Below are 19194 nucleotides of genomic sequence, written 5' to 3'. Positions count from 1 at the left end.
GTATTTTTAACGTCAATAAATCATTGTGCAAAGTTTCAACTTGATTCGAGAATGGGTGTGGGAGAAATAAAGTGTTCAAACTTTGACCAGACAGACAGGGTGAGTTTTGTCATTTTAAAAAAGTTAAACGGTGAAACATGAAACCCTTTTTGATGAGAAAATATTTTTATTTATATAGAATAGTTGTAGATCCTATGGGAGTTGAAGAACGTAATCCTAAGTACATGTTAAGATACTTGATTAGGATGAACTCTGTAGACTTCCTATGGCAACATTTGAATCGGCGCTTTATCAACTGCAATTTGTGACTGGCTGGTAGTGAGAGTCAGATATCTAGATGATAATAAATGTCCACATTCAGACGAGGTAGAAATGTGTGCATTGGAAATGTACTTTGAGAACGGGCTGTACGCAACACAGAGAGAGACAATCTGAAACGTAGAGACATTGTAAACGTGATTTGAGTCGCTATTGTTGAGCTTAGGCTATAAGCCCATACTGCGTGGCTTAAAACAATGTTTATAATGGAAGTGCCTTGCGAGTATCGTTTGTACTATTGTGTCATCACAAGCTCAATGTTGGTAGCTCTTACAAGCACAGCTTAGGAATTTCCGGACTATCACTCTATCTATCTACTTACCTATCTATCTATCTACTTATCTATCTATCTTTACTATTGTTATACGTTGAATTAGATCTGTAAATGTATGTAAGGATGGATGGACTGACAGACAGTGTCAATGTTCTTGTTTTCACCGCCTATGTTTTTGTTTTCACTGCCTATGTTTTTGTTTTCACCGCCTATGTTTTTGTTTTCACCGCCTATGTTTTTGTTTTCACCGCCTATGTTTTTGTTTTCACCGCCTATGTTTTTGTTTCACTGCCTATGTTTTTGTTTTCACCGCCTATGTTTTTGTTTTCACCGCCTATGTTTTTGTTTTCACCGCCTATGTTTTGTTTTCACCGCCTATGTTTTTGTTTTCACCGCCTATGTTTTTGTTTTCACCGCCTATGTTTTTGTTTTCACTGCCTATGTTTTTGTTTTCACCGCCTATGTTTTTGTTTTCACCGCCTATGTTTTTGTTTTCACCGCCTATGTTTTTGTTTTCACCGCCTATGTTTTTGTTTTCACTGCCTATGTTTTTGTTTTCACCGCCTATGTTTTTGTTTTCACCGCCTATGTTTTTGTTTTCACCGCCTATGTTTTTGTTTTCACTGCCTATGTTTTTGTTTTCACCGCCTATGTTTTTGTTTTCACCGCCTATGTTTTTGTTTTCACTGCCTATGTTTTTGTTTTCACCGCCTATGTTTTTGTATTTCAGACGTATTGAAGGAGAGCTACGAATTCGCTTTAGACTCGAATCTCCACAAACATGTCTGTCTCATCAAGTCTCCTTCTGTTTGACTTGTTGAAATGTACTTGGCGTTTTACATTTACAAAAACAAAACAACAAGAAAATATTTTTAAAATACTTTTTAAAATATATAGCTTAATATTAAGCATAGTTGTATCAATTACTTTGGATCAGCCATGTAACTAAATTTGTAATAGATCTAGACTAACAATAAAAGCATTTATAAACATTTAGATTTAAAAAAAAAGAAAAAAACGACCTAAAATTGAAATCATGGCTCAAACCTTCTCAGGCTTCTCAAGCCAACACGGTAACCACTCTGCTAGTGGAAAGCCTATGAACATGGAAGATTGTCTCGTTATCTATTGTTTCTATAGTCTCGTCCTATATTTCATGTTGTGTTCACTAAGACTTATAAAGGGAACTAATTCAGCTTATACCACTTTAGTCAAATAAAAATGTTTCCCTTGTTTGAGATACCAAACAAAATAATTAATTACCAAAAGTTAATTAACCAATTCTTTTTTTTTTTATTCTTATGTTGTCAGGTAAAAAATATACCTGTGCAAAGTTTCATCTTGATCCGAGGTTGGGTGTGGGAGAAATAACGTGTACAAACTTTCTACTACACCAACGGAGTGAGCTAAGCTTTGTAAAAAAAGAATCAGAATTGCAGAAGAACTATTGAAAAGGAGGCGGCATTTTGGCTTGTCTTCTAAACCGAGGTAAAAACTGGCTTTTAACTTCGGAAATTTTCGAACGCTCTTCAGTCCGACCATATATTCTTGTTAAATTGGTAAAGAAATCATTTGGTCAACTCTACTAAATAAACCCAATGACAAGTACTGGAAGTAGGCGCTGCTCTCTTATGTCCCACTCCTGAGCGTACTCACCACCAGATTTCAGTGGACTTGATTTTGTCAAGGTCCACCTGTTGGACAGAGCTGGGTCGTGCATACGGTACAAAGGTTTGAAAGACGGGCTTGCCAAAGTCTACTTTTGGTGGTTCGATCATAATCTTGGGAGTAGGGGGAGGTGGCGGGGGCGGCTCTTCAGTCATAGAAGGCACAAATATCTCCAGTATACCCAGCATCATTTGGAGCATCTAAGTGGGAAATAAAAGGGTTTCATTATTGCAAGGACGTTAATAATCATATACGAGTTATTCATTATTACATACTGGTATCCTATTATCATATATAGCGAGCTAAAAAAAAACCCCATTAAACTAGCTGTTTTGATTAAAGACTCATTACCATTTTCTACGTCAGAGTGAAAACAACAACAAAACGGGGTCAGACCTAAAGCTAAGAAATACTTAAATATTGAATGACGAACACGAGCAGAAGTTTGCGATTGTGTGTAAAATCTTGTTCAGGGAAGGTAACGGGGAAAGTTTGGGTGTGAGAGGTCGATATAAGCGGGCCGTTGTAATTCAACTTTAAAAAAAAATTGTTTCCCTTTCAGACCTAGTGGTCTAAAGGGCAGATGATGTAAAGGTCATCTGTTTCTGTGGTCCACGGTTGACGAGGGTGTCTTGCACAACGACCAACCGCCTTGACTTCTCCCCAACTAACCGCTCAGCCACCGCGCCTCCTGTAATTCAGCAAGTAATAAAATATAAATCACGGGCCAAAAATATGTTACAGGACAGTAAAAATTGGGGGAGGAGTGTGGGTAGGGTCCGGCAAAACAAAAAATTTGATCGTTCGATGCGTAGGATACAATATTAAAAAAGGCCCATACCGAAAAGCATCACAAAGATTTTGAAATATTTCCGAGCATTATTTCCGGTATTTAAAACTGCAAAAAAATGAAGGTATCTACAGTGCATTATCCTGCCACTCTTATAGTCAAATATTGTAGGTCAAATATAAAATTGTTATTCACTTCACTTAATTAATGGAGCCAAGCGTTTGATAGAAATAGATAGTCTATCATTGGAAGGAAGGAGGTTAGCCACAAAAAAACTTTTTGATACACACATTGAATTTAGGAATTCGACCCGGACCCCACTGCAGGAGTTTACAACGCTGCCTGAAGTATTTACTCATCTGTTGTCTATTAGGAGAAAAGCACGCATATTTTGTTCCGATTTTGGAAATAAAGTAGAACTAGGGTAATCTAGGATGAACTATGGTGTCTCCATCCAGTGCGTTCAAGGCCGCTTGGTTGTATACTCAAAATATGTGAATGTAAAAAAAAAAAAAAATTCCTTCTTTATGAAGTTGACGAAGGTCTTTCATTTCTCATTTTATTTATTTATTTTTTTGCAATGCTTCATTATTGCACAGAATATTCTAGATGAAGCTATGATTATGTATATTGTATTAATTTATGATGATAAAATATTTTATGGAAAAAAAATTATAACGCTCACAAAGTGTCCAAAGAGCTAGTGATTGGTTTCCCAGAGATCTACATTAACTGTCAAATTTCCAGGAAAATCATTAGAACCGTTTCCAAATGCAAAACCGTTTTCCTTCCATTCAACTTTTTGAACCCATGAATATAATGCAAGCTAATGACAGGAATTAAAAAAATCAAAACATTGCTGAGATTTGAAAAGAGCTGAGAGAGGACCTACCTCCCAAACGATGATGAAGAGCAGGAGACTCAGGGTGATTAAACCGGAAGTGTTTTTGACGTGTTCGTACATTACGCTGTAACATCCCTGGAAAATAAAAAAACAATGGTCGCCGTATAGAGGACAAGGTTTAGGACAAAATGTTTTTAATCCTAACTTCCTATGTGCTTGACTTGACTACCTATCAAGGGAGCGCGAATTCGAAACCAGAAACTGTACAAAACAGTGATAGCTGAGCGTCGAAAAGACAGCATGGAAACCTTCTCCCTGATACCCCCCCCCCCCCTCAGCCCCACTGGTCCACAAAAGAGATTGGACCATAGCTCACTGAGCATGCTATAAGCATGAAAGATGTGTAATAAAAAAGCAATTTTTTATGAAGTTGTCTTCCTAGAAGTGTTTCTCAAAATGCGGTCTGCGGAGCCCCAGAGGGGGTGCCCCTTATCAATACTACCACATCTTCTGTGCAGGTGTTCACCATAGAAACGGTTACTCGACTAACGGTGAGCCGATGGTGGCATGTTTGTTGGGGTTTTCTTCCATCCCCGCCATAGCAACGGACTCGGTCCTTAGACACCAACGGGTGTTCTGTTTGGCTTCCCTCTAGGCTTAATCGTCTCCACCCGAGCGTCAGGTTGAGGCTGAGAAGCTATTCCCAAACGAGGCTATGTCGTAACAAACAAGTCAAGGCCGAGCTTGTCCAACCTAACAGTTTTCTTTAGTTCTTAGTTGATTATATTTTTCCCATGACATCACAAGTCAATTAGTTGTTTTTTTTTCTCTTAGTTCTTGGCAGTTCAGTGACATCCGGAAACGATTTAGTCAAGGAAAAGGGAAGAGGAGTAGCATTGTGAATAATTATCTCAAGAAAGTCGTGGCGTGTTGTTCAATAAAGTGATTAAATAACGCAAGCGGTAAACTATCAAGCGAAATAATAAAGATCTGGTACAAATACATTGTGAATGATATTTTTTAGAATTGTATGTCATTAAAGAAAGGGCTTCGTTTTACGACTAGTGAAATAACTCTGAATAGCTTAAGAAGATCTGCACGTCAATGGGGGACAAAATCAAACAATTGCCTAAAACATCCGGCTCCTTGATTGATTTCGGTGACATCACTTCCGCAATGTTTGCCAAGGGAGATGAACGTGTATAATGCTTGAGGGCAACCATCTTACCCTTGTGTTGATATTCTCAATGGCCACGGGACCTTTCACAGCACAGTCCAGCAAGTTGTCGTACGTGGCCCTCGGGCAAGATGTGCAGAAATAAAAACGTTGTTTACAACAAGATGGCGGCGTCTGGAAGAGAACAGGAAAAAAAAGCCTAATGTTGTCGAGTGCGTGTATATATGTGTGTGTATGTGTGTGTGTGTTTCCAAGAAGATGGTGGAAAAATAGGGAGCGTTAAAATTGGTCTTGAAGTGCATGTCATAACTTGATGTTTAGAACAGCAGACGACTGGAAAGAGTAAAGACATGTTTCTGAAATGTGTTAGATTTTGTTTAAATATCAGTTTATTTCTTTACTATTAGATCTACATCTCATGGCGAGCTGAATCGGTGAAAACTGTAATAAGAGTTAGCTTTTTTTTTTGTTCACGAGAGAAGTTTGTTCAAGTTATTGAAAGTTTATTTATTAACCAGCAGCATATTAAACAATCCTTTAAAAAAAAAAAAAAAGTTTATTTAAGGGGAAGAACCCCACTTTCACAACAATATTTCTCAATAAAGTAGAAGATGCATCCCTTATTCGTTATAAACAAAATAATTAATTACCATTAATTAATTGAATAATTGGTTACTTTTTTAATTGAGTCTTGTTTTGTTAGGTACAATAAATAATTGTTTATAGTTTCAACTTGATCCGATAATGAGTGTGGGAGAAATAGTGTACAACTATTTCAGGGGACAAAACCCTATATTTTGAACCATATCTGTGAATACTGAAGGATTAATTTCCCTTATTGGTATCAGTTGTGACACGGTTACTATGTGTGGTCAACCGTGACACACGGTCAAGTGTTGGGTACTGGAGAGTTAGGGGACTTGCGGGAAGTCTTGAGTGTGTTGGAAACAAGAAGAAGGAAGTCATCTAGTGGAGTTGTTCTGTATATAATGTTAGCCTTGTATATATGTTATGTTGAAATGCTTTACAATTAAAAGGCACTTTATACTTAAAGGAACTTGTTTCTTCACAGTATCAAACAAAATAATTGATAACCAGTAACTAATGGACTAATTTGTTTTTTGTTGTTGTTTTTTTGTAATTCCTGTTTTGTCTATGCCAATGAATAATTGTGCAATTGTTGAGCTTCATCCGAGAATGGGTGTGGGAGAAATAACTTAGTAAAAATATAATACGCCTACATCCATTTAGTTGTACTGACTATTTGGAGCTTCATAGCATTGACCGATCATCAAAACCACAACAATCTAACTCCTTATTGAAATCATAGACCTTTTAACCCTTTGTACGTGTTTTTAAATATAGACATATTAAGGAAAATAATAACCCTAATTAAGTCCCCATTAGTAAGACAGAATTCTTACTTGACCTTTTGTAAGTAAAGTAACCCTTTCAGACCTTACCATCTATGGGATAGAAGATGTAAAGATCATCTGTTTTTTATTACCCGACAGTTTACAAGGATGTCAAGTGGCCAGCACAACTATCAACCGCCTTTACTTTTACTAACTACTGTCTTGTGTGGACTCAAGGATGTCTTTTTTTTACAAGACCTCTAATCATGTCAGCACTTCATAAAGGACCCTGGGTGGCTTGGTTTGATGTGTTCTATACTAACATCGCCTGAAATAATTCAGTCACAAGACGTGTCTCCCAGTGTAGGCAGGAGTGAAGTACTTCACGGGGTCACGCAGTCCTAGCTGTGATCTACATAGTTTGTCGCACCCAACACAGACAAAACTTTGTCTGCCGGTGGTCGATCTAAGACAACTGTCTTCGGCATAGCTTTCCTTTTGGTCTCTGGTGTATCCGGCGGCCTCTGTAAGACAAAGGCGCTGCCTCTTTCGGGAGACATTTGATGCAAGGTGCTCTCTTCTTTGCTAAGACAAGACAATTAAGACAAGTTGGCACCTAAGCTTGTCTTTAAAGCGTTTTAGGTTTTGTGTCCTTTAAGTTCGTCAAAACAAAACAAAAAAAAAAAACGCATAGAATATTAGATCCAACAAATGTGTGAATATCAACCAGAGGTAGATTAACCGATTTGGCTTCCTGGTCGTGTGGTATGCGTGCTGGACTGTCGTTCGGTCGTATTGATGGTCCCGGGTTCATGCCCTTCCGGTTACCATCCCCCCCCCCCCCGTGGTCTTGTGGGAGGTTTGGGTTAGGATGTAGATCATCTTCCGCTCAGAAGGAACATCTAAAATATGTCAACATTTAACAAACAAACAAAACAAACATTGAAGTATATTAACCAATATCAAAGTATATTAACCAATATCAAAGTATATTAACCGATATCAAAGTATATTAACCAATATCAAAGTATATTAACCAATATCAAAGTATATTAACCAATATCAAAGTATATTAACCAATATCAAAGTATATTAACCAATATCAAAGTATATTAACCAATATCAAAGTATATTAACCAATATCAAAGTATATTAACCAATATCAAAGTATATTAACCAATATCAAAGTATATTAACCAATATCAAAGTATATTAACCAATATCAAAGTATATTAACCAATATCAAAGTATATTAACCAATATCAAAGTATATTAACCAATATCAAAGTATATTAACCAATATCAAAGTATATTAACCGATATCAAAGTATATTAACCAATATCAAAGTATATTAACCAATATCAAAGTATATTAACCAATATCAAAGTATATAACCAATATCAAAGTATATTAACCAATATCAAAGTATATTAACTGATATCAAAGTGTTATATTGAGAGAAGCTTAACATTTTTTTCAAGTCAACTTGACCTTCCAAAAATGTGCTAAAATTTAAAAAAAAAAACTTTGTTGATTTACTTAAAGATTAGGGAAGACTCCAGCTGAGAGGCATTAGACATTAAAACAGTTGTTTAGATTTATGTTAAGGAAATTTCCGAAACCATTGAAAATAATGCACTCAGAAGTAATGCACTCAGAAGTAATGCACTCAGAAGTAACGCACTCAGAAGTAATTCATAGTTCCGTTTTCTATCGTCATGAATAGTTCCATATAGTGTCCTGTCTGGGGCATAAGACACCAGCCAGCTTCCTCCAGGCGTCTCGGTCCTGAGCGAGTCTCTCCACCTGTCCCCACATCTTGTCCACCCTGTATATCTGAGCGTCCCCAATTCTTTGGGGATTGCGGCACTTATCCATTAATATACCTCATTTGTAAAGTCAACAAAACTACATTTTTGTTTTTAGAAAAAAAACACTTTTGGATTTTTAAATTACTTACTGCAAAATATCTGAAATGGTGTGCCTTGGAGTTTGGGTCCTTCTCAAGGAAAGTTAAGTTTTTGAAGTCTCTAACACTGTCTATACCGCAGCAGTCCATCTAACGTGAAGGCAGAGAAGACAGCGCATACTTTTAAATGTATAGAATAAACACCTAGAGTCAGAGTGATTCCATTTACAAGAAAAATATTTTTTTAAATATTTAAATATATATATAGAGAGAGAGTAAAACTGTGTTGTTTTCAATCAAATGTCAGTAATTTTTAATAGATTTAGCACAACAATGATACCCTGAAAGCTGACCCTGGTGGCTAAACCTGAAAGCTGACCCTGAAAGCGTAACAAACATTTTGTATCCCCTCTGGGAGCAAGGGATCATCTCAAAAGACTAGAAAGTTTGTTATCTAGTAAAACTCCCAATGCAACAACTGGAGATCCTGCTTCTTTCTACTTCTCTCTATTCCCAGCGAAGTCCTGACTCGCGATATCTGGGATAGGGTTAAAAGAAGCACTAAACAAAAACTACTTCGAGAACAAGCAGGATTTAGACAAGACAGTTTATGCACAGACACCATAGCCTCAATCCACATTATAATAGAGCAATCCGTGGAATGACAGTACCTTTATTTAAGCTTTGTGGACTTTGAAAAAAAAACATTTGACAGTGTAGACAGAGAAGTCATGTGGAAACTGACGGTACATTATGCTATACCAGACACATTCGTCAATATTATTCAGAATCTATATGAAGACTCCAAATGTCAAATAATCTACAATGGAAAGCTGAAGAGCTGCTCTGAAATAAAGAGGGTAGTGAGGCAGGGCTGCATTCGTTCCCCCAGGGCAGGCCTAACAAGTGCGGGGCCCTACGCAAAACGGATTGTGTGGGGCCCAGTCTGGGTAGGGATAAGGATAATAAGTGAAAATTAAGATTTCGTCTTGATATTTTATTCACTCTTTACTCAGTTCAAAATCATGATCAAATTTTACGAGCCTTGCATTTAGCGAAGTCATACAGTATATCATCAAAGATCAATTTCCTACAAAGATCACGCTCAATAGCAAGTATTGCCAAATCGTTAAATCTATCTTCGTGAATTGTTGACCTCAAGCATTTCTTGATTAGTTTGAGGCGCGAGAAGCTTCTTTCACCAGATGCCACAGTTACGGGTAGTGTTAAAAATACTCAGCAACAAAGAAGTTAGGGAAAGCAGTGTATCTTTCATTAGTGGAGACAGATACGTTACAATTTCTACCGGCGATTTGCTGGTATTTAGTGGACAGATACGTTACAATTTCTACCGGCGATTTGCTGGTATTTAGTGGACAGATACGTTACAATTTCTACCGGCGATTTGCTGGTATTTAGTGGACAGATACGTTACAATTTCTACCGGCGATTTGCTGGTATTTAGTGGACAGATACGTTACAATTTCTACCGGCGATTTGCTGGTATTTAGTGGACAGATACGTTACAATTTCTACCGGCGATTTGCTGGTATTTAGTGGACAGATACGTTACAATTTCTACCGGCGATTTGCTGGTATTTAGTGGACAGATACGTTACAATTTCTACCGGCGATTTGCTGGTATTTAGTGGACAGATACGTTACAATTTCTACCGGCGATTTGCTGGTATTTAGTGGACAGATACGCTACAATTTCTACCGGCGATTTGCTGGTATTTAGTGGACAGATACGCTACAATTTCTACCGGCGATTTGCTGGTATTTGATAGAATACGCCTTAAATATGACAATTTTGTCTATTTTTCAGGAGACTTTTATGGGTTTTCAGTAAATTTTAATAATTTTGGGAGATTTTCAGGAACTCCTGGAAAATCAGGTGGCCTCGGGAACCCCATTATAAGCTATAATTTAATAATTTAAACCTAGAATTAGCGCGGGGCTTATGAAAGTGCGGGCCCACTGCGGCCGCATTGGTTGCAGTGGCCTAAGGCCAGCCCTGCGTTCCCCAACAATCTTCCTCTTGGATTATGAGAAGGTCAACTGAAGGCAACCCAGGCTTTTAATGGACTCTGACAAAACAGCTTGAGGATCTGGATTGTACAGACATCTGCCTCCTGTCACCTAAACTACAACACACTCAGACAAAACTAAAACAAGCTCACAAAACAAGAGGAGATGACTGGCTCGAAAATCAATATCAAGAAATTGAGTTGATGAGAATTAATAATACCACGGCCGGCCTTAGGCCGATTTCTACAATTGGGCTTCGCAATTTACATTAAGCATATCACTATCAGTTATGGCTCTTGTCAATTACTATTATAGAAGTAAAGACTGTATGACTACCATATTTAGTCTAGGCTTATTGCACGATTGACGTAACTTTAATGAGCTTACAGGCACCTATTGCGTTTGTATTTCTATGCATGTTGTATAATGATCTTATCAATAGTAATAGTTGTTATTGTAAAAACAAAATTAGATGGGGGGGGGGGGGGGGCTCGCAAGCGTCCTTTAATTTAGGCCCCGCAATTCGTAAGGCCGGCCCTGAATAATGCACAAGAGATGCCACTACAGCTCCAGGAAGTAAACCAACTAGAAACCGACAACTTTGTCTACATTGGAACTTGGAAGCATCATGAACTAAGACGCGGATGTCAAACATTGAATCAACAAAGTTAGACATGCTTTCAATACTCTATGCCACTCTAGGGTAGATCTGGCGGCTAAAAACACTTTGTCTTAAAAATAAAATCCACAAACATGAAAGCAGTTCTTTTATATGATGCAGAGACAATTATATTTTAATATTGTTCACAAGGAAGTAAGTAATATTTGAAGTTTTATTAGTTAGTATACATTTCGTCTACAGCGGTTTAGTTGTTTACCAGCAGTTTGGTGCTGCAAGTCATCGAAGTCGATAAAACAGGCATCTCCGGAATACAAATCCAAACTGAGTCATCAAATCTAACTACAAAGTGCGTATGCCTCACACATCTACGTTGAAAAAATGCTTACAGGTCCTTGGTCCCAGGGCCGGTCCTACAGATTGCGGGGCCGTATGCGAAACGGATTGAGAGGGGCCCATTCTGGGTTGTGATAAGGATGATAAGTGAAAATAAAGTTTTGTATTAGAAAAATAAATTCGTTTTTTGCATTTTATTCATTCTTTAGTAAGTACAAAATCACTGTCAAATTAACTTTAACTTTACGCGCCATCTACAGTACATAGTAGTTTTTCAACAAAAAGCTGATAAACATTCAGATTTGCCTTTTAGATTTTCTATCGACTAGCAAAATATCGATTTTGTTTTTTTAAGAGGTCGAGATAGATTTAGATCTATATTTGTAGGCCAGAAACTATTAAAGTAAGTTAAGAACTAGAACTTCTTGTTTTGGTTTCAATTCGCCTTATTATTACATTTTTATTAAATAAAAGGTGACAATGCCGTTTTTTTTTTATTGCTAGTAGAATTGGCGTTTTCTATATTGAATGACACTCAGAAAGGACAATTTTGTCTGTTTTTAAGGAGATTTGCAACAGTTTTCAGAAGATTTTAATAATTTCCGGAGATTTTCATGGCTTTTTCGTATATTTTACAATTTCAGGAGAATTCCGGAAACCCTTTAATAATAAGTTAAAATGGTTTATTTTAATAATTCACACCTAGAATTCGCGCGGGGCCTATGAAAGTGCGTGGCCCATGAAAGTGTGGGGCCCACTGCGGTTGCAGTGGCCTAAGACCGGCCCTGCTTGGTCCTATCTCTGAAGGAACAAGAAGTACATCTTACCAATATGTGTATAGTGTTCATCACTTTGACGATGTCGTGGGGTCCTTCAATGCGGTAGTCATGATTTAATGTATTTTTCAGCTGACTCTTGGCTGTTTGATGTATCTGAGAGAAGAACAAGGCACAATGTAGAGAAACAGGAAGTTAATGTGATAGTCCTCTCTCTCTCTCTTTCTCTCTCTCTCTCTTTCACTTTCTTTTAAGAACATTCTTAATAGATTTTTAGTATTTACAAATATTTTAGAACACGATACGCCTACAAACTGTTGCCTAAATCTTATCCTGTATGTAAATCATTGAATTGGCGTCCTGAGTATATCGTCATGTTTATTCGTCATTTCTTAGCATTATTGGCTACACCCCATTTGGAGCCGGTTACGATATGGACACGATGCTGAGACGATGTGAACAAGATATGGACACACTTTGGACACGACTTGATCACGTCATGGCTACTGCATGGACACGATATGGACACGACGTGAACATTACTTAGTTACTTTTTAAATGAATTCATTTTTTTGTTAGGTACAATACATTTTTTTTACAAATTTCAACTTAATCGAGAATGGGTGAGGGAGAAATAACGTGCACAATTATCTAAGTGGACGAAAACCTACATTAATAAATAATAATAATATTAATTTCCCTTGATGGTATTAGTATCAATAATTAATTGACTGATTTGTTGATTTTATTTACTAATTCATGTCTTGTCTACGCTAATAAATAATTGTGCAAAGTCTTAACTTGATGCGAGACTGGATGTGGGAAAAAAATAACGTGTATAAACTTTTTTCCTGACAGGCAGACAGAGTTTATATAACTACTTTTAAGATTTGCAATAAATACGCCTAACTCTGAGATTTAATAGCAAGATAATCTCTAGACTGAAACCTACAGGAAAAGAGAAAGGCTGGAAGACCAAAGCAAACATGGAGAAGATCGGTAGAAAAAGAAGCTAAGACGGCCTTATGCTATGCTCCACTGGAGATCAAAAAGATTAAGGTTAGCAGCCATGCTGGTCATTCCGCGACCAGAGAAAAGTCAAACTTCTCACTTGTTGGATCTGAAGGCAGGGCTGGCCTTAGGCATAGGTAAACTAGGCAGCCGCCTAGAGCCTTCGATTGATTGGAGCCTCGCACATAACTCAAAAAAATATTTAGTGCAAAAATGCGAAAATTGGATCAAATCTCAAACTAGCAGAGCTCTATGGCTCTAACTCTACTAGTCTAGCTCTATGGCTCTAACTCTACTAGTCTAGCTCTATGGCTCTAACTCTACTAGTCTAGCTCGATGGCTCTAACTCTACTAGTCTAGCTCGATGGCTCTAACTCTACTAGTCTAGCTCTATGGCTTTAACTCTACTAGTCTAGTTCTATGGCTCTAACTCTACTAGTCTAGTTCTATGGCTCTAACTCTACTAGTCTAGCTCTATGGCTCTAACTCTACTAGTCTAGCTCTATGGCTCTAACTCTACTAGTCTAGCTCGATGGCTCTAACTCTACTAGTCTAGCTCTATGGCTTTAACTCTACTAGTCTAGTTCTATGGCTCTAACTCTACTAGTCTAGTTCTATGGCTCTAACTCTACTAGTCTAGCTCTATGGCTCTAACTCTACTAGTCTAGCTCTATGGCTCTAACTCTACTAGTCTAGCTCTATGGCTCTAACTCTACTAGTCTAGCTCTATGGCTCTAACTCTACTAGTCTAGCTCCAAGTCTCTAGATCCTGCATGTAGGTTTTTAATCAATGGCGTTATTTTTTTCAGTCTTAATTTTTCATCGATTTTGTATTTCATTTGTGGCCACCAAATTCACTTATCTTATCTTATCTTATATAATACAGACATGGGCGTAGCCAGGGGGGGTTTGGGGTTCAAACCCCCCCCCCCTGAAATGAAATCCCCCCCCCCGCCATGGGGGGGGGGGATCGGAATTTAGTGAATGATTTGATTTTGTTTATTTTAGGGGAGATTTTAATACTAAACCATCAATTGCCCCAGCACAACCAATGGGGTTTTGAGTTTAAAACCCCTTACCAGGGGGTTTTGAGTTTAAAACCCCCTACCAGGGGGGTTCGAGTTTAAAAACCCCTACCAGGGGTTTTGTGTTTAAAAACCCCTTACTAGGGGTTTTGATTTTTAAACCCCCTACTTGGGGTTTTTGCAGTTAACCCCCCCAATTCCAATATCACAGTTAAGGAAGATTTTGATTTTAAAACCCCCTCCAAAATTTACGATAAACCCCCTCTTCAATATAAAAAAAAGTTAATTACGCGCTCAAAATGTTATGAGCGTAGCTAAATGGGTTTTGACTTAGTTTTTAGTTTAAACCCCACTTCAGCGGGGTTTGAAGGTAAAAAATACCTCTTTAATAATAAAAACAAAGCAAATTATACACTCAAAATGTTTTGAGTGTAGTCAAAGGGGTTTTGAGTTTAAACTCCCCTCCAGTGGAGTTTGAAGCTAAAAAGTACCTCTTCAATATAAATAAAAGCAATTTACTCACACTAAAATCTATGAACGCAGCCAAAGGGGTTTTGGGTTTAAACCCCCCCCCCGCCAGGGGGGTTTGAGGCTAAAAAATACATCTTCAGTGTAAGAAAAAAAGCAAATTACGCACTCAAAATACTATGAGCGTTGCCAAAAGGGGTTTTGAGTTCAAACCCTCATTCAGAGGGGTTTAATGCTAAAAATACCTCTTCAATATAAAAAAAAAGCAAATTACACACTAAAATGATTTGAGCGTAGCCAATCCAATCGGGGGTTTTGAGTTTAAACCCCTCTTCTACAGATGGCGTTTGTTTAAAACCCCTCCAGATGGTTTTGAGTTTAAGATCCCCCTACAGAGCATTTTGAGGTGGAAAACCCCCAACAGATGATTTTGACGATAAAACTTCTCTTTTCGATATAAAATCTAAAGCAAACTAAAGTCACTTAATTCCAAGAGCGTATTCAAGAGTAGTTACACATTTTACCAGTGGCAGGGCTCCCTTAATAAACTGTAGTGAATAGTCATCTGCCAAAATTGAAAAACACTAAATGTGGCTCAACAAAGATGGCTAAGACAGATTTTAGTAGTCAGTTATAGAGATTGAAAGCCAACAAAATGCATATTCTGAGGTATCTACAGTGCATTTTCCTGCTATTAAAAAGTTTTATTTCAAAAACCTAATGGGCTATTCTTACTGACTTAGACCCTCCCGCGCCGTTTGGCGCATTTGCCGTCAAGCTGTTTCCATAAAATTGTAGATTGCCTGCCTTAGTAGCATATGGGACGAGGAATGTGCCTTTATCTTTGTGTCTTTCAGAGTATTTTATTAAATTTTGTTTTTGTATTTGAAGATTATGGTTCAGTGTTTTATGTATTATTGCTACTTTACTTTTGAGTCTTCTGTCCTGAAGGCTTTCTAAATTTAGTGATTTTACTAAAGGTGTTACTCTAGTCAAATGTGAATATTCGTTTGTTATGAATCGCGCTGCTCTATTTTGTGTCTGTTCTAGTTTCTTAATGTTTTTTTGAGTTGAGGGGTCCCAAACAGAGGATGCATATTCTATTATTGGTCTAACCAAGGTTGAATAACATTTTAGTTTTATGTTCTTATTTGATTTATAGAAATTTCTTCTAATAAATCCTAATGCTTTGTTTGATTTTTTTTTGTAGTTTCATCAATATGTGGATTCCATGACAGTTTTTCATTTATTATAACACCTAGGTATTTTGCGTTTTTAGTCTGTATTACTGGTTTGCCATGAATAAGATAAGTGGAATTAATTTGTTTTAGTTTTTTTGTTACTCTTAACAACTGACATTTTTCTGGGTGGAAAGACATGCTCCAATTTGATTCCCATTTCTGTAATTCATCTAATTCTCTTTGTAAAATATCTGTGTCTTGTGTTGTTTTTATTGTTCTATATATTATGCAATCGTCTGCAAATAATCTGACTTTTGTTCCTGAAGTAATGCAATGTGGTAAATCATTTATGTAAATTAAAAATAGTAGTGGACCCAAGACTGTTCCTTGAGGTACACCTGAGTTTACTGTTATCGGTGTTGATTTAGAGCCATTTATTATTACAGTTTGTTCTCTCCCTATCAGAAAGTCTTTAATCCACTGATGCAGTGGACCATTAATGCCGAAATATTTTAATTTTTTAAGCAAACTATGGTGGTGAACTTTGTCAAAAGCCTTAGAAAAATCTAGTAAGATAGCATCTATTTGTTCACTATTATCTAAACCTTTTGAAAAATCATCAATTAGTCCTATTAGTTGTGTTTCACATGATCTATATTTCCTAAAGCCATGTTGGTATGGTGTGAGGACACTATGTTTGTCTAAGTGGTTTATGATGTTGCTACATATTATGTGTTCTAGGATTTTACATGTGATGCTGATGATAAGGCCTCCAGTTACCTAAGGCCGGCTATGCTGAAGGTATATAAAAAAAAAAAAAAAAAAAAAAAAAACTCTAGGCGGGCCCCATTGGCAGTTAGGGCTCTATGTAGTCACCTATTTTGCCTAAAGTCTAAACACGAACCTGGTTGGTTGACTTACCCCGTTTTCTTCTGATGTCGCGACTTGCACAAGGTAAAACTGAAATCCAGTTGCGACCAAAGAGATCAATAGAAACTGAAATTAAAAGTTAATTCAGAAATAAAAGTTTAATTTTGTTCGGGTGGTTTCATTCTCCGAAACGAAACTCTAGAAAGGCAGGAGCTATTTGCATTAGGAAACTACTTTATTCTCGACCATGAGCTCAGTGGCAGCCATACTGGGCGCCGGAGCGTAGGGAACGCCCTAAAGGGTATCAAAAAACTACATCAACTAAAATCTAAGCGCTCCACCAGATTCCGTCGCTTTTTGGAGCCTGCCGTCTCTCCACTTTTATCTCCTGAATAAATCTTTTTCTAGTAAGACTAAGACTAAGACTACTTTATTGATCCTTATGAAAATTTGTTGTGATTGCAAGGACTCTTTTCTCATATAAAAACAACACAACAGAAACATTCACATAAATAAAACAGACACAACATAAAGAGCTCATTCAGCGACTAAACACAGGCATCTTGATCCCTTTTTATGTTTCCCAATGATCGAGTGGCGTTAATATAGTCTGACCGATTAAGGATCGAACGTGTTTTGTGTTTACGCTATAGTCTATGGTTAACACTTACCTGGGTAATCAAATGTGCTTTGTGTTTACTTACCATGGTAATCATAGGCACATTGTGTTTCAAGGCGCCAATAGTACCAATAATCGAGTACACTGTTACTAAGGAACCAGTCAGAACTACATAGTTGGTGATTACTTTAACCCTGTGGAGATAAACATGTAGGAAAATGTATAAGTGAATTAAAAACATTTGAGTCTAGATCTTAATATATTCCTGTGGAGATGAAAGGCTAGATATGCCTGAATTAATCAGTTGTCCCCTGTTAAGGTAGATATGTCTGAACTAACCAGTTGTCCACTGTTAAGGTAGATATGTCTGAACTAACCAGTTGCCCGCTGTTAAGGTAGACATGTCTGAACAAACCAGTTGTCCCATTTTAAGGTAGATATGTCTGAACAAACCAGTTGCCCGCTGTTAAGGTAGATATGTCTGAACAAACCAGTTGTCCACTGTTAAGGTAGATATGTCTGAACTAACCAGTTGCCCGCTGTTAAGGTAGATATGTCTGAACAAACCAGTTGTCCCCTGTTAAGGTAGATATGTCTGAACAAACCAGTTGTCCACTGTTAAGGTAGATATGTCTGAACAAACCAGTTGTCCACTGTTAAGGTAGACATGTCTGAACAAACCAGTTGTCCCCTGTTAAGGTAGATATGTCTGAACTAACCAGTTGCCCGCTGTTAAGGTAGATATGTCTGAACAAACCAGTTGTCCCCTGTTAAGGTAGATATGTCTGAACTAACCAGTTGCCCGCTGTTAAGGTAGATATGTCTGAACAAACCAGTTGTCCACTGTTAAGGTAGATATGTCTGAACAAACCAGTTGTCCACTGTTAAGGTAGACATGTCTGAACAAACCAGTTGTCCCCTGTTAAGGTAGATATGTCTGAACTAACCAGTTGTCCACTGTTAAGGTAGATATGTCTGAACAAACCAGTTGTCCACTGTGAAGGTAGACATGTCTGAACAAACCAGTTGTCCACTGTGAAGGTAGACATGTCTGAACTAACCAGTTGTCCACTGTTAAGGTAGATATATCTGAACTAACCAGTTGCCCGCTGTTGAGGTAGATATGTCTGAACTAACCAGTTGCCCGCTGTTATCTTATCTTATCTTATATAATACAGACGTTACTTCAAAAAAGAAGATGATTACGTCCTACGCGTCATGCATTTAGTCATGCATATTAACCAATGACTTAAATTCTGCCAAGTCACTGGTTTTCCTGGCTAGCTCAGGCAACCCATTCCATGCTCTAATAGCACTAGGGAAGAAGGAGTATTTGTACAAATTTGTCCTAGCATATGGGACGAGGAGTGTGCCTTTATCTTTGTGTCTTTCAGAGTATTTTATTAAATTTTGTTTTTGTATTTGAAGATTATGGTTCAGTGTTTTATGTATTATTGCTACTTTACTTTTGAGCCTTCTGTCCTGAAGGCTTTCTAAATTTAGTGATTTTACTAAAGGTGTTACTCTAGTCAAATGTGAATATTCGTTTGTTATGAATCGCGCTGCTCTATTTTGTGTCTGTTCTAGTCTCTTAATGTTTTCTTGAGTCTCTTTAAGTGTCGTAATCTGATTACATAGTTCCTGCATGTATTCTAAACTAGAATTTGGTGGTCTGTAAATGCTGCCTATTATTAGGGATGTTGAGGTTGTATTTATTTTACAATATGTTGATTCTATATTTTTTGAGTTAGGTAAGGTAATTTCTTCTGCTATAAGAGTGTTTTTTATTGCTAAAAGAACTCCTCTATGATTATCAGCCCTATCTTTTCTAAAAATTTCATAATTACTATTGAAAATTTCTGCATTATAAATTTCAGGATGTAGCCAAGTTTCTGTGCCTGCAATTATGTCTGGTTTCTCAC

At 37.3% G+C, this 19194-nt stretch overlaps 1 protein-coding gene across 4 annotated transcripts in view; it reads right to left on the bottom strand.

Moving 5' to 3' along the window:
• Positions 1 to 155: 155 nt before the first annotated feature.
• The window catches only part of LOC106055214 (uncharacterized), a 31525-nt gene continuing 12486 nt past the window's right edge, over positions 156 to 19194 (bottom strand). For 3 of the 4 annotated variants that reach the window (XM_056011503.1, XM_056011504.1, XM_056011505.1), the window contains exons 5-12: positions 17358 to 17466; positions 16705 to 16779; positions 12150 to 12254; positions 8388 to 8486; positions 5123 to 5245; positions 3943 to 4029; positions 2249 to 2460; positions 156 to 431 (exon numbers count right to left, since the gene is read on the bottom strand). In XM_056011503.1, coding sequence (XP_055867478.1) covers position 431; positions 2249 to 2460; positions 3943 to 4029; positions 5123 to 5245; positions 8388 to 8486; positions 12150 to 12254; positions 16705 to 16779; positions 17358 to 17466 — 811 coding nt within the window. In that variant the 3' untranslated portion in view covers positions 156 to 430. The remainder of the gene's footprint in view (positions 432 to 2248; positions 2461 to 3942; positions 4030 to 5122; positions 5246 to 8387; positions 8487 to 12149; positions 12255 to 16704; positions 16780 to 17357; positions 17467 to 19194) is intronic. The other variant, XM_056011508.1, reaches the window with a different exon arrangement.

The sequence above is a fragment of the Biomphalaria glabrata genome, chromosome 14, assembly GCF_947242115.1.
Source record: "Biomphalaria glabrata chromosome 14, xgBioGlab47.1, whole genome shotgun sequence".
NCBI classification, from domain to species: Eukaryota; Metazoa; Mollusca; class Gastropoda; family Planorbidae; genus Biomphalaria; species Biomphalaria glabrata.
Note: the sequence above shows the minus strand (reverse complement) of the source record. Positions and strands in the feature narration are given on the sequence as shown.